We start from the raw sequence: 14,912 nt of genomic DNA, 5'->3' as shown, positions 1-14,912 counted from the left end.
TTATCTTTGTTGGCATTTGAAATACACCGTCTGTAAGAGGTACTCGTGTTGAAGTGAATACAAGTGTAGTATACGCATACGAATCCGTTTAGAGCTATTGATATAGGCAACATTCATGCGGTCCCTAGTGTATGTATCTTACTTTATCGGGAAAACTGTTGTGGGGGTATAAATCAACCCTATTTGAGAAAGTGGAATCAACCAGTCCTATAGATACCACTGGTTTCAGAGACTAGATGTAGAAATTCATATTATGTTTAACCACGTGTTACGAACACGTTCCTCTCATATCACTTTAGTGGCTCCTATATTCTTTATGATGAATACATATTATATTTATAAATTTTACACTACTTGTGGTTTCTTTCATTTTTTACCTCTAGCACGAGTCTGCAACAAAAACCAACAACAAAACAACCGAATTTAACGTGTAGAAAAGATTGTGGCTTTATAATTTATACTAATTGAGTATAAGGTGCGCTCTCGATCCTTTTTCAGATGTACTGTTCATTTATGTTTGATCTCGATTTTCTATATTTTGATATATATATATATATATATATATATATATATAGTGTGTGTGTGTGTGTGTGTGTGTGTGTGTGTGTAATCAGTGGTTACGTAAAATTCAAAATTAAATGAATAAATAAATATGTAACTTACAATAAAGTTATCTGTGACTTGGTCGACGTGTAAATATATATATATATATATATATATATATATATAATGTGGACATGACACACTGAAAAACATATCTATGAAGAAAAACATGTTCATGATAAGGCGTCAATTGAATTATCATTTAGTACCAATCTTTGTTTCTTCTCCTTGTTTTAGAATCTTATTGGAATAATCCACAATTTGTAATTAACCTGGAAAAAGAAACAGGGCCGACGGACACGATTGTGTCACTCATGGAAATTATGGATCAAAATAAGACTAGGATGGATATCTTTACTGGATTTGATCTCTTTAAGGTGAGATTGGCATGAGACAGTTATTATTTCATACATTAAATGTTTCATTTTTCTATGAAATTATTTGATTATAAAATATTACTGAATAAAATTTTTATTTTAGTGGTAATTATTCGTATCTAGAGAATATTTGATCGAAGAAAGAAAAATCCATAATAGAATTGATGTAAAGGTTAAAAGCGTGAGTTTATAATCAGTTCTTTACGATCTAATCTTCTGGGTATTTAAAGTCCAATCTTTACTACAATCGAGAAAAAACTGAGACAGGGACATAAGAGAATTTTGGCACTGTATACTTTCGCTTTACAACGTAAGATATGGGCCAAAGTATTTACTAGATTTTACTTCTCCATGTTATATGATGTATTCCCAACGTTATGTGATGAAAGATTATCTATAGTTTTTCGTAACCGAGAAATATGTTTCCTATTTTAGTCACGTAAATTCTTTCACTTTGATAACAAATGACATTGAATGTGTTCGTGTGTCTCTCACTACGAAACGTTCGCTTATTTCCTTGGGTTACAGTAGTCGTATTTCTTTATTTCTCTTTCTCAATCCTAGCTGATCGTAAATTCGCACGCGAAGAATGAAAAAAAAAAGCGAACAGACACAAAAATCTCAGAATTCAGAATTTTTGCCGACAGTTAACCGCTGTCTATGCTCTTTATCGGCTGTTTCGCGCATATTCCTCCCTTTAATCGACATGTCGCATCATATGAAAATTACTGACGCGTGCGTTACTGTTTAAAAAATCCTCCAAAAAATTACGTTTCTATTTTTATTTCTTCCCTCCCTGATCCCGTCACATGACAGACCAATAATACATTCTATAATGTAAATAGCTCAAATACTATTTATCTGATCAAGCTGGAAATTTGACATGGCTGTTATTTGTTAGGGTTGGCGTTTCGATATACTCATAAAGATCATCAGATTCGTCGTCGAATTTGAATAGAATCGGAAATTGAAATTCCATCAAAAAATTTAACTATCACTGAACTTTTCAAGATTAAAATAAAATATTAAGGTGATGTGAGACGTCATTGCCTACAATATGGCCCAAGTAGCGAGTCTTTAGGATAAAAAGAATCGAAATAAACGCTAAGAGTATAACGTTAAATTTTTGTAGTCAGTATTTTGACTGAAAGAATACTTAATCATTTCTTCTCTCGAGCTGTTAGATTTTGAATTATCTCACATGTCTCTGCTTCCTTGGCTGTATTGACTTTCAGAATTTCAAGTGTAGTGTGAACTCGCTGCTCAGCTCTCTACATAGTAACCTTGTCGAATTCGTCCAAAAATAGTATCCCCTTACGTCCAAGTGGCAGTGTGTGTTGTTTGGGGTAGTTCTAGGAAAGAAACTTTGTTCATAGAATTTTGGGGCAGAGACGGAGAATAAAAAAAATGACAGTTATAAGTAGATGAAAGTCTGCGAATGTTTTATCAGGAAGGATAATAGATTGAAGCTCAGTCGAGCATCTGTCATAAAAATACGGTAGAACCGAGATCGACTCGTAACGTCTCTTAGGTGCGAACGAGTACGTAGATAAGAAAAAAGGGCCTCAACTACTACATTTCGAAGTAGGTTTTGTGCCGTATCAAAGACCATTCCAGTCTAATATATGTGTACTCGATATTAGGACGTATTTTACTCTTATGCAGCCAGAAGATTGCGTCAGGAGTAAGATCCGCAGTTAAGTAATATAAAAACTAAACATACCAATCCACCAAAGCAATTTAATTTCGATACATGTACGTAATTATAAATATAACTAGCAGAATACTCTTACTTTTAATATTTATCTCCACCAAGAAGTTCGTGTTTTCGTTCGAGTTTAATGTTTTGGTTTTGTGCAGCGAAATGTAATGGGCAGCATCTAAATAATTATTAAATGCTTTAATGTGGGGATATATTTATTTTATAGTTTTTTTCTTTTTTTACCCCAAGACTGAGACGGCGAAATCTAATATTCGTAAACGTATTTTCTTTGTAATTACTATTTTTATGTATATTTTTTGGCTGAGTTCTGATTCCAATATGCCAGAAGTGATTATGTCTCCCATTTTCAAATACTTTAACCATTGTGCGTTTGTATAATCTTCTAGTGTATTCAAAGTGTGTCCCTTGCACTACCTTTCAAATCCATTCAGGTTTATTTTATACCGTTTTTGCATTCAGCTTTTTTGTCGCATATGATTTACCGTTTTGTCTCATTGTTTACAGAGTTTAAATCTGATATTTGCCAGTGCAATTCATTTGGTTCGTTTTATAAATAGTCGAAGCAGCTTCTCTTCCCATTTTCCTAGCCTTTTTTGCGATTAAATTTCTCGTTTTAGTTTGTTGTATTATGCAATTAGTTCTTGCTTTTTGGTGACAATATTCATCCTTTTGATAGTTGATATAATGTAGTTCCTCGTACTTCAGTTTCGCTATCTACGTAATATTCAATTTTCTTTCTCGGCGAAAATCCGCAAAATAAAACGAGATGTTTTCCCGGCCAGTTGTGTGTAGGGGAACGACCACATACAACTCCACTTTCCTCTCCTTTTTTTAAAATTAGAGTCGATCAGCATCATATTTAGGTCTTAGTTATTATTACTAGTTTCCTTCAACTTGCCTCCCCACGTGGGCAGAGGTAGATACAAACTAGATTTTTACTGTAGGATAAATATAGCTTTTCCAAAAGCGGCACTCTGGAGTGGGACAAAAATAAAAATTATTTTAACTTAGAAACATTTCTTTTTTTACTAATTGAAGGCAGAAATGATGAAACGTAGGAATAGAACATACACCATACTTTGTTTCTAGTTGAAGATAAAAGAAAGAAGATTTGTTTTATTTCTTTCGTCTAGTTTCCGGAGTTCTTTTGTCTAGTTTATGATGGATCCTGAATATTTTATCTGGAGTACTTTCTAAATATTCTTGTTTATTTTAGATCGAAAGTGGTACGCCGTGTCCATTGGCAGACGACAACTACAAAAAAGCGAATCTGATTTTTGAAAAACGTGCCACAGAGACGGAATGGCGCGAAAATACACAGTGCATAAGTCTGAATCCTGGCAAATATGTGGTCGTTCCCTACACACAACTGGCCGGGAAAACATCTCGTTTTATTTTGCGGATTTTCGCCGAGAAAGAAATCGACTCCGGGTAAGATTCTCATTAATATTAAAACTCTGTTTACAAGTTTTAATACAGGTTCAGCTTTTGTATCTGCGATTGTCCCACTCTATCAATCACACGGACACAGTCGATCTCGTTTTCTTTTATATTAATTGAGCAATGTAAAGTGGTGTTTTGAAGTATTTCCTGTATTCCCAAATACTAGTTTCCAGATATATACTTCGAAGGAGTTCCGCTATATTATTTTTTTATTTGCGCTTCAAATGTAAACAAGTGAGTATAGAAATAGAGAGAGGAAATATAAAAGGACTAATTGAACCTTTATTTTTCACTGCTTGATTAGTGCAAAATAGATTGTCACAGTAACACGACTTTCTTTGTAAATATCGAGGTATTACAGATTACCTCTTGCCATATATAGTGTGACCATACAAAGGGCACCCAAGGAATTAGATTCGCAATGCTTTCTTTAATTCAAACGTATTTGGTATTTGCATGGAGTGTTTGCCACATCTGAACTGGTGCACCAATCATTCTTGGACATTACCTAAAACTGAGTTTCTTAATCTAAGAAGTTGTGCACTCAGTACAGAGCCTCAGCCTCTGACTCATTACCGCGATATTGTGTCCTATTTTGTTATACAAGTACTTCAACGAAATACGCTCCGATGAACCTGCTTCACTTGTGCCCCCTCAACGTAAATACTGCGACCAACCCGTAAAGACAACAAAACCACGCATCCCAATTGCAGAGATCTCCAAATGCTCATATTTTCTTACATATTCTAGAATTAAAGAAAACCACCGCAGCTGAAATAATTGCAGTGTCAGAATTATTTAGAATTATTAATAATTAAGCTCAGATATTATTGTCATGAAACGGCTATTCAAAATTGAAATTTGGTGAAGTCAAGTATATATTTAAATTTATTTGAACCAGGTATAGTTTCAATTGCAAAACGGATTATGCAATTTATTAAGGATTTCATAGAGGGCATTTTAAGCGCGGAAGTAACGCAAATCTTTATTTTATCAACTTATACTGTAGTTTATTTTATTTAAAACATGGTAAATTCCAAAAGGGTTGTGCATTTTATTAATAATTCCAGATGTGTCAGTTGTTGGGAGTGGTCCATTCTGTAACACAAATATTTATTGTATCAACTTTCTTATATTTTTATACAAGCATATATAACCAATTAATATAGGCAACATTTGAGCTTATAATTATTGCAAATAGGTTGAACACGAGCATAGTTCAAGAGATCAGAACGTCGAGATGTACACTGAAAACTGCGTGAAAATAGAATTAAAAAGTCATATTTTTGCGTGTAAAGGCACTGGATAGTTGAAAAATGATCGAAATTGACTAAAATTTAAGGTGCTTTCTGTATAGTTTACATTTTATTGAAAGTAGAGATTCCAATGTCTTTTCAAATATCCTTTTTGCAATCATTATGTTGAAGCTTTAATTTACTATCTAGGTTGCTATGTAAATACCTTTTTATTATCAATTTGACGCATGGCGGCCTTAACAAAATAATGCATACGATCACAGTCAAATTATTGCTTTTATTCTTTTGTGGTCAAAATGTTGGATGCGGTGTGACTACCAGCTTTTATTGAATTAATCATATACAACGAAATATTACACACCTTTCATAATATCTTTTTATATGCGTAGAATTGCTACGAACTAATCGATATATCATTAAAAACACATAATTCAAATCTATTGATTTTCTATATAACATTATTCGAAGGTCGTTCCAAATGTAAGGCTTCCTATTTTTTTGCTCAAAAACTAAAATACTGAAGAGCTATGAAGACGGTAGTAGTATCATTAAAACAAGCGCCCTTTTCTGCTCCACAATTTATTTTTCTACAAAGTCATCACAATTCTCAATACACCTTTGCCAGCTTCTTTTGATAGTTCAGTTGTAAAAGTCTGGAGAGCGCGCCCTTTGTCACTCACATCTCTGCCGCCACTGTGAAATCGATGAACCTATCTTCTAAGTGTGCATCGGCTTTATTAACGTTGAACAGGCGCCAATGAATGTTGATCGGTTCAATTGTTTTCTGTATTTAGGAATTCAATGACACATTCCCGCTTATGACTCAGGACCATGACAATCGTTGCTTTCTTAGAGTCTCATGCAGTCAATATTTGCAGCAAAAAGATGAAAGCTTCAGGTCATTATGTTCAGTTATAATAACAATACAATTTACAATCCTTTTCTGATCCATTCTGGCGAAATAAAATATAGCAGGCATTACTTTTGGAACGTCTCTCGTATTTTACTTTGTCAATAGCGATTAACACGGTAAGATTTAAAGCGCCAGCGATTTATTACTTCCCAGGTTGCCATTTACAAGATATAAAAAAACTAATGCCCAGTTCTGGGGTTATTTGTAGATGTCAGTAATTTGGATGCATATACACCGATCCGTTTTAATAGTCGAGATACAATGGGATGCAGATGAAAAACGGGGATAAACGTGAACAGAACGAGAAAGAAATGTCTCCATTATTTATTTATTTATTTATTTATTTATTTTTGCATTTGTTATGGTGTTTAGACCATCGTTTACGTTTTACTCTACTTTAAACCAATCCCGTTTGTTACAATATTTAAAAAAATTACATTTTGGTTTTAATTGTTCTTTCTTGATAACATTCGATAATGTTGTGATGGGATGTGCTGAGCATCATTCATTTATTTCGTATGAATCAGATTATTATTGCTTACATTCGTTTCCCCTGATATCATTCTAGTTAGAATTCTTTCTAGAAAACAACAGAAACCAAGTGAAGGTTGCCAACATTACTAAATGGAAGTGTTTCTGTTGATTGAACTGGATTACCCAGGTTGGCGTGTGTTTTGATTATTTGGAGTATTCTGACTTCTTTTCTTATCTTATTTTTTGTTTGTTTGTTTTCAAAATGTTTCGTCTAATTTAATCCTTAACCTTCTTCGGGTGCATTTTTGTCGAACTTGAAAGCTTGTATATCGAATTCTTGAATCCATACTAAATTTATAAATGAACCCTTTATTTTATCTGCGGAGTAGAGTGCCTTTGTTCTGTCATTCACAAGTTTGGGGGCCTGGCGTTGCCTGTGTGCTGGAAAAGAAACTCTCCTCCCAAAAAATCAATGAAAACTAATCTTCCTTCAATCAACATAGCAGGGAGTGCCCGTGCGACCGAAAAAAATAAATAAACGGCGATGGCCGGACACGAACGTGAAACGCGAAAGAGGGGAAGAAGGCAAAAACTTACGGATAAACTCTTTTGCCTACACATTCATGAATGCTTATGACGCCATAACGTTGCAAAATAAGCGTTTTAAACATAGTTTTAGTTTAATACGCGTGAGTGACTTGCGAATAAAGAACAGTGGAAAACGAACCCGTAAAATTTGTTAACCGAAATAAACATTATTATATTATAAAAATGATTAATTTTGACTTATTGTGTTATCAAAAAAAAATAAACAGTTACGATATCCAAAAAATGTGATTTACGTAACCCTCGAAATAAGAAAAATATTTTGTTTTAATTTATTTAACCGCCGATAAAAAAAAACATGCCAAATAAATAATACAAAGTACAAAACAAAAAATATTTTTAAAATCCTTTAATCCTGTCTGATGCAAAACAATAAAAACGCCCGCCGTAGGTTATATTCGAACGTAAGAACTCATAGCGGGTGGGTATACGGCGTTGCTTGTCCCAGCGTTGCTCGGGGTAATATAAATTTTTATAGAAGTGAAATTATGCGTAATATCTTTATATTAAAATGTCTATCCCTCCCTCCTCTCTCTCTCTCTCTCTCCAACAGTCTCTTTATGTTTCTTTCTTTTTCTCTCCCCATTTTACCGTCGTTTTTTGTAAACCTTTTAATATGTCTCGCCTACTGGAACAACCTTTTTCAGATGTAATACTGCATTTTCATATTTATTGCGTCTGGGTAACTCAAAATAGAACTAAACAATAACATTCTTGAATAACGGTTATATATTTCCCTCCGCCCTCTTTCAAAATACGATGAAAATAAACTTTTTAAAAACCTTACATGATAGATTTAATAAAATAATTTCAGATCGTAAATTGCTTCAGCAATTTCCGGGACTAAATCTATATACCTCCCTCTTAAAAATATGTATGAAACAAATTAATTTTCAGGTTGTGCACTGCGTTAGTCATTATCGGGACTGACTCCATATACCCACCGTCTTAAAAATATATATAAAATAAAGAAATTTTCAGATCGAAAACTGCTTCAGCCATTTCTAGGACTGCCTCTATATAAAGCCTTTTAAAAATATATGAGTGGGTGCCCTCCCCCAAAAAATCAAAACAATTTTTCTTTGAGTTAAAATAACAGGGAGTGCCCGTGCGACCGAAAAAAAAAAAATAAGCGACGGTGGCCGGGCCCGAACGTGAACCGCGAAAGAGGGGAAAAAGGCAAAAATTGATAGGCAAACGCTTTTGTCTACACTGTCATGAGTGCCTATGATGCCATAACGTTGCCAAATAAGCGCTTTAACCATAGTTTTAGTTTAATACGCGTACGTGATTTGCGAAAATAGAGACACGAAAAACGCCCCCCCCCCCTTCCACAGAATGAATCTTTTTTTATTATTTTCACTTATGACTCCGGGACGTTGGGTGCCCTTTAAAGTGAAGGAGTTTCGAACAGGTCTGATGTGGATTACAAAAGTTTTTAGCAGATATAGAAACACACAGAAACACAAACATTTGCCTTTTATATAATAGACTATTCTAAAAAAAAATAGGTAGTATTATCGCTTACAGAATAAGAACCAAAATAATAATAGTAGTCCCAATGATGCAATACAAATTAGTAATAATCATCTAAAAGAATTCCAAAACATAATGTTTTTGTTGTTAATTTTATTTAACAACATCTCTTTGGCTTAGCAAATTTATGTTAATTGTTCTTGTCATACATGTGTTAAACATGTATGTGCTTTACGATTCTACATTTATATAATGAGGATTGATTATTCGTATTATTTAGATTCTTCGGATTACAGTTCGTTACTTGGGCGTTATTTTCACAATGTTTCAGTTGATGTAAGTTTCGACCATTTTCAGGTGTTTCATGTCGAACTCGGAAATCTTTCTGATAAACTCTGGAATCTTTTTGATGAATTAAAAAAAACGTACGGAATCTCGATTGAGACCCATCATTTAATTCACGAGATGCGTAGTATGACGTGTTCCGTTTGCCATAACTGTGTAGAAGTCCTAAGTAATTCGCAATTGTATTTGGAGGAGTTGCCTGTACTGAAGATTAAACCTAAAATTTGTAGAAAGGTGCAACTTTACAACTGAATTTTACCAAGTACTCTATCCACGTCACCACAGGTCCTTGATACGCTGTGAAAATAATACTCAAGTTGATAATAGTAGTCCGATGAATCCAGATAATATGTAGATTTTTTGTTTGTTTTACAGCACATCAACCCCTTTTTACTTTTTTAACATAAAAATCAAATATAGATTATAAACAATGGTTTGTATATGATTCGGTGAATATAAGTCATTATTTCACCGATATGCCAAGAGTATATTATTCAGACATAACTCCCCCCCCACTATAGCAAACACAATAGGTGATCCGATAGGTTTTGAAGCTGATGTAGTCAATTCCAGGATGTGCAAGTATGAGGTGTCTTCAATAAGTTTCCAAACTTTTTTCGTTTGGACACTTTTATTGATAGTAAGCAAATGAAACGCTGGTCCCCTTCGAAGTAATTTCCGCTGGCTGCAATGCACTTGCTGTACCGTGCTATCAACTTCTGGAAGGCCCCATGGAAGTGTCTTGTGTGTGCGTGCCAATTACCTCGTCACAACCTCTTTCATCTCCTCAATTCTCTCATAACGAAAGCATCTAATGTTTTCTTTAAGCTTATGAATAACAAAAATCACAGAAAAAGGTTTAAACAATAGAAAGGGTGAGGAACTGTTTTGATGCCATCTTGTTCAAGTAGAGTGTGACAAGAATGGAGTTAAGAACTGCACCTTTTAGACAAGCTTCATGCAAATCTTCTGCATCTACAGTTGCTTTGCGAATACATCTGTGTCTACAGAACCCACACTGACATCAAAGTGTGCATTTATTATTATCCATGAAATTATTTATTTTGCCAATAAACTCTGGTGTTATGACTTCCTTACTTTTCACACACCTCTCATAATCTCTCACAGACTGCGTGCCTTCCTTTAATCTCTCATGCAAATACAAAACTGATGCTCGATTCATAAAACATGGTCCTAAAATAGTCTGACGCACTCCATACGTTTCGGTAACATTTTTTCAAGTTTAAAACAGAATTATATTGCATATCATTCTTCTAAATTGTCCTCCTCGCGTCCAGATTGCATTTTTGAAATTCACTAGCTGTGACAATCAGGCTTTAGTAGGGTGTATTCCAATTCCTGTTATAGCTGTTCATTTGAACATAAAATAATCAAAATTGCTCAGTCATCTCATTAGATGTATAAAAATAATATACTGAATCTTTAAAGTCTTCAATAATTTTTAATGTCTGTACAAAAAAGTACGTAAACTTATTGAAGGCACCTCGTATGCCATCCGTCATCCCTAATTTAAGTAATTAATAACGTTTATTGAATTATTATGGGTTCTAGTTTGAAGAGATCTTGTAAATTACTACTGTTTTGCAAAGATGCTTTATATCAATCCGTAAAAAGAAAGTATAATTCTTGGAAATAAATCAGAAAATCCTATTAGAGTAACGCACTATAATTGGATTTATCAACACAGTGGAAACATTTGTATTTTATTTAAATTCGGTTGTTTGGGTTTGTTGCATAGATAAGAATATGTTAATATAGGACAAGATAACAGCGAACGTGTTGAATGAAAATAAAAACAAAATGCAAGCCACACATGAAGTGGATGGCTTCCACTAATGATTTAACAATTCTGATGAAGAAAACTGCCTTATACATTTTTCTTGTGGTTTTAAGTCTTCGAAGAAGGCACATGTCTAAGGATAAAACTTACTAACAAAAATGAATTTGAAAGGATATTATTATTTTACTAGCAAGGAAACCCGATGTTGCCCGGGATTAAATGATGATCCACGAATGTTTCACCCACCCATATTTTTATTGCCATCGAAATCGGTGAAATTTTATGTCTTATAAGAGATAAAACCGACACAATTCAACCTAATATGACACGGAAAGTTATGGAAAACTCCCTAGAACGACCTCATTAATATGATCATAAAAATGGCCGATCTTTTAAACATGCCATAGCTAAAGGAAATATCTAAGTTAAAATTATGTGTGACAGACAAACGAAAATATTATTTCAACAATCGAAACAATATTTGTTTAAAGCATAATCATGATGACTATATGAAATATTATTTTAAATGTACCTATAACAATAAAATAGTATTCTATTTACAAATTTTACTCTGATAGACCAACGAAAATACTATTTCAAGCTCAAGTGTTACAGATCAAATAAACCTAAGCTAACGGACACAATTATATTTAAAACTGAATTACTGACATTCAAAAAATATACTATTTTAAACTTATATATGACAGACGAAAGAACAATATCAAATTTAGACGTGCCAAAGAAAAACGGAGAGTGGAAAATAAATCTTGAGTTTTCTTTCATGAGTCTCGCAACTCTCGTTTTCCTTATGTAGTATTTAGTCTCACATTCAATGAGTGATGTTTCTGAAAATGAAACACTGGTGGTTTTGTCCGTGAAAATCTATCCATCTAAACTTTCTGCTTGCTAGCTTTGCCCTTGAGGTAGTAGTATATTGAGGGATGTCGTTCGTTAGTTTTTAGGGATGTGTTCACGCTAGTTTTGAGTCTTTACTTTAAGGTGTTTTGTAATGAGCGATATATTTTTGGGATTAACCATATTCGGAGAAATATTTTCAGTAAAAAGGGTTTTCGGGATTTATAATATAATATGAGAAAAATGATATACATTGTCATACTATGAACAAAACAAAATCAGTTAAAAAAGTTAAGAAGGCATATATTCACAAAGGAGATAATTTATATATGTTTAAATTAGAAAGTTTACAGCAATATGAAAATTGTTTACAGTTATTGTAAAAACAAGTGGATTCATTAGCTGAGACATTAGAAGAAATCTGGATCGATTAATTAAAAGCCGTGAGTCTCAGGGTTGGAAAGCTGTATTCAAAACTTCTATGCTCATTATTATAAATTATAATTAATTGAAAGTTGTTCCTAATAGTTAATGTTTATTTGATTTTGTATTATAATTGGGGTTTAGTGGGAAAAGATTTAAATATTTTAATGAATAAAGTTTTTACAGATTTGCAGACGATAATAAGTCATGAGTTGTGTGAATTTGTGTATTCGTTAATGTTTGTGTATGAGTAGAGAAATAATCCAGAGCTTAGCGTCCACAGTGAGGCGCCATGACACCGATCAATAGACTCGGATTAACTGAGTTCCACCGGTTTATAGAAGACAAATCTGGCTTTTAGATGGTTTAGGTAGCTCCTCCAATATATCAAATAAATTCAGAAAATTTTCTGATCGATCCAAAATATAATTATTTGTTTTTTTTTATTTGGGATAGTTTATGCGCAGATGACATGCGTACACACGCATTTATGCATTTTGATTTTGTACGTAATTTCCAGTAAAAGTATTTTAAACTTACGAGATATTTCAAATGGTGGAATACTAATATATAAAACATAACAGCCCGATATTCGATTCTGGAAAGTTGCATGTGTGTAATATGCGGATTCGACCCATTCAAGTATACAGCAAAAGATTAAAACTAAAGACTGATTTTTCTAAACGAATGCTAATTTGTTGGGTTTCTTTTTTGTTTTTTGTTCTTTTTTTACATCAATCAGATTTCTCAGAAATCATCTTGGAACTGCTACCTTGACCTCTAGATAAGATACATTGATATTCGAACGTTCCATTAAATTCTCATTTATCACATTTTGAGTTAGTAGTAAAGTACAAAATATTTAGGATGGTTTACTTGTAGGGAGAGATATCCACATGATAGTTTGTCCTGACAAACCTTTGTACACAGAAACCATAGACACTCGATGATTATGTCTGGTAGACCTTCAAGTTCTATATTGTGGGCATTCCTCTCGAGTAGTATATAGCAAATGCTTAGAACTAAAGTCGAATTTATTTATTTATTTATTGATTTTAATCCTTTGAGATGAGGCTTCATAATTTGTGCATTCATTCTTTTTTTCGGGCTGTTATCTTCATCTTCATAGTTGGTGCTGCGCCACCTTTCGGCCAACTCATCGTAACCAATTTAGCACGTTTCAGTCAACTATGGATAGATGCATTGAGTTTCTACAGTTCCATGTGAGTATTGTCTGAAGATAGCGGTTTCAACCCTACTCAAGCAGGCCAGAGAATTGATTGGCCAAAACATGGTGAAACAACAAATATGGAAGACAGTAATTACTGAGGATAAGTTTCAAGACCTAGCATTTCTATCCCGTCGCAGTTAATCACCTGAAGAAGGATAGAGGATGGGCGAAATGTGGTGAAACAGCAATTATGAAAATGAAGAATAGCAGTCCGCAAAAAAGAATGAATGGATGAAGCCGAATTTTCCTAAACAAGTTCTTATAGATATATACTCTGTAAGATGTGAGAACGCAATTATTATGTGGCTATATTTATCGTAATGTTTTAAATGAAATAACATGCACTAGTGTGGAAATTTAATACACACATTTCAACAGCACAAATACATCAAAGATAAGAAATGGATTAAATGGAGCTTTTTAAAACTTGAATAACATAATATGGGCGCAACAATATTACAAACAAACGTTTATATGTTATCTCATTGAAAGCTTCAATCGTTTTCATTTACTGTATTTTTTTATTTTTTATCTAGAAAAGTACGTGCCATTTTATTTTGATTTTTTGTAACAAACGTATGCATATGCCTACTTTAAAATAATTGAGATGGATTTCCTAAATACTATAAAAATGTTATTCATTAGATTACCCAATGGTGTCACGTAATAGTGTTTGAATTAGAGAAAAAGTGAGTTTGTAAAACCAGTTTATTCTAAAGAAATAAAAAAAAACAAAATCAATCTATTTCTGTTCGCTATATCTCCTAATTCCTGTTTGTTTCCTCCCGTCTTCCTTATTTGTTTCATTCACTAACTTTTTTCTTTCTTTCCCTTACTTTCTTTTTATCTAATTTTTCGGTACTTATTCAGATTCTGATAAAAATTCTGGAAACATCGTGTGGCCATCTTTCGGTATGCTTACGAAAGCAGCCGGAAGATGTCGACGACACGAAGACTTCTAGAGATCATGAATTCAAAACATGGTGTTATAATGCAAACAAGGTAATTATAAGAAAGAAAAATAATTTTCTCAAGTAAAGTATATAAAAGTTTGCTTTTTTATAGAAATGTTTCAAATGATTTTCTTTTTAGTTTTAGGACGAAATCATGGGAACAATTATAAAAGCATTACCAGTTTCAAGAAACTGTATTGTTTTTTCTTCAATAAAAGTTGCACAACGATATATGTACGAGAAATGCATCGTGATAATTGTAAAAAAATGGTACATTTTTTAACAATTAAAGTTTAGTGTTTAACGATTGGCGGATGCTTACCGATTTGCTAATTGCGTCGGCATTTTCTAGCTTTCGTAACCATGCCGGAAGATGCTGACGGGAGTTTGCAAGAATTTGGGTCAGAACCTGTACAAAGTTTTTCTTTTCAGT

The 14,912-nt window shown here is 33.3% G+C and overlaps 1 protein-coding gene across 1 annotated transcript in view; it reads left to right on the top strand.

The window, feature by feature from the left end:
- LOC145297479 (calpain-11-like) overlaps positions 1-14,912 on the top strand; it is a 151,792-nt gene that overhangs the window by 85,343 nt on the left and 51,537 nt on the right. The window contains exons 11-12 of the mRNA XM_080143349.1: positions 841-980; positions 3,920-4,134. Coding sequence (XP_079999475.1) covers positions 841-980; positions 3,920-4,134 — 355 coding nt within the window. The remainder of the gene's footprint in view (positions 1-840; positions 981-3,919; positions 4,135-14,912) is intronic.

Source organism: Euprymna scolopes, chromosome 18, assembly GCF_053919585.1.
Source record: "Euprymna scolopes isolate OS-2025 chromosome 18, ASM5391958v1, whole genome shotgun sequence".
NCBI lineage: Eukaryota > Metazoa > Mollusca > Cephalopoda > Sepiida > Sepiolidae > Euprymna > Euprymna scolopes.
The sequence above is the reverse complement of the archived record's forward strand: the minus strand, read 5'-3'. Positions and strand labels throughout refer to the sequence as shown.